The 1598-nt window shown below is 44.2% G+C and overlaps 1 protein-coding gene across 1 annotated transcript; it reads left to right on the forward strand.

Annotated features, from left to right (window-relative positions):
- The first annotated feature begins 3 nt into the window (after positions 1-3).
- Positions 4-618, forward strand: LOC101648571 (olfactory receptor 1F1-like). Its single transcript, XM_004706189.1, has one exon. It carries the CDS (start codon positions 4-6, stop codon positions 616-618), a length of 615 nt encoding a protein of 204 aa, XP_004706246.1.
- Positions 619-1598: the final 980 nt, after the last annotated feature.

The raw sequence follows: 1598 nt of genomic DNA on the forward strand, positions 1-1598 counted from the left end.
GACATGGACAATTTCCTCCTGGCTGTGATGGCCTATGATCGCTTTGTTGCTGTGTGTCACCCCTTACACTACACAACAAAGATGACCCCTCAGCTCTGTTCCCTGCTGGTTGCTGGATCATGGGTTGTAGCCAACCTGAATATCCTATTGCATACCCTGCTGATGGCTCGGCTCTCATTCTGTGCAGACAACCAGATCCCCCACTTCTTCTGTGATGTGGCTGCTCTTCTGAAACTCTCCTGCTCTGACACACACCTCAATGAAGTGATGATTCTTACTGAGGGAGTTCTGATAATGATCACCCCATTTGTTTGCATCCTGGTTTCCTACATTTGCATCACTTCTGCTGTTCTGAGAGTCCCATCTGCAAAGGGAAAGTGGAAAGCCTTCTCCACCTGTGGCTCCCACCTGGCTGTGGTTTCCCTCTTCTATGGCACCATCTTTGCTGTGTATTTCAACCCTTCATCCTCCCACTCAGCTGAGAAAGACATTGCAGCTGCTGTGATGTACACAGTGGTGACTCCCATGCTGAACCCTTTCATCTACAGCCTCAGGAACAAGGACCTGAAAGGGGCTCTGAGAAAAGTGATTGGGAGAAAGAGGTTTTCTACCCAATGAAAGTGTCACAATTGCATCATAGGTAACCGATGTTTTTTAAATACCAGTCTGGAGGCAAACGTCTTGCAGGAGCACATAGAAAGGTATGGTTATTTATTAGTGGACTGCGATTCATCTCTAACCTTGCTGTATAGGCTTAGTAATGGGAGTTCTTTTTGCTGACTAACTTGTCAATTGTTTTATTATTACTTTTTATAAATCATTTTATTGTGGGCTTGTATAAGTCTTATCACAATCCATACAGCCATCCACTGTGTTTAGCATATTTGTAAATTTGTTGCCATCATCACTCTCAAAAACATTTTTTTTTCTATTTGAGCCCTTGGCACCAGCTTCTTATTTTTGTCCCCTCCCTCCCCCATCCTCCCTCCATCGTCTTTGATAATTTATAAATTATTATTTTTTCATGTCATACATTGTCCAATGTCTCCCTTACCTCAGTTTTCTGTTGTCCATCCCCCAGGGAGGGGGTTATATGTAGATCATTGTGATCAGTTTCCCATTTCTCCCCCTACCTTCCCTTTACCCTCCTTGCATCACTACTCTCATTATTGGTCCTGAGGGGTTTATCTGTCCTGTATTCCCTGTGTTTCCACCTCTGATCTGTAGCAGTGTACATGCTCTGGTCTAGCTGGATTTGTAAGGTAGAATTGGAATCATGATAATGGGGGGTGAGGAAGCATTAAAGAACTAGAGAAAGTTGCATGTTTCCTCGTATACTGCACCCTCACTGGCATGTCTCCTTCCTGAGACCCTTCTGTAAGGGGATACCAAATTGCCTGCAGATGAGCTTTAGGTCTCCACTCTGCACTCTTCCTCATTTACAATGATATGATTTTTTGCTCCTGTTCTTTGATGCTTGATATCTGATCCTGTTGACACCTTGTGATCACAGAGGCTGGTGTGCTTCTTCCATGTGGGCTTTATTGCTTCTGAGGTAGATGGCCATTTGTTTATCTTCCAGCCTTTAAGACCCCAGA

Source organism: Echinops telfairi, unplaced genomic scaffold (assembly GCF_000313985.2).
Source record: "Echinops telfairi isolate 266 unplaced genomic scaffold, ASM31398v2 ScPeMD7_5;HRSCAF=22, whole genome shotgun sequence".
Lineage (NCBI taxonomy): Eukaryota > Metazoa > Chordata > Mammalia > Afrosoricida > Tenrecidae > Echinops > Echinops telfairi.

Bases quoted from the DNA above. Each gene is read 5' to 3' on its own strand.
- LOC101648571 (XM_004706189.1), top strand. From the start codon at position 4: ATGGACAATTTCCTCCTGGCTGTGATGGCCTATGATCGCTTTGTTGCT.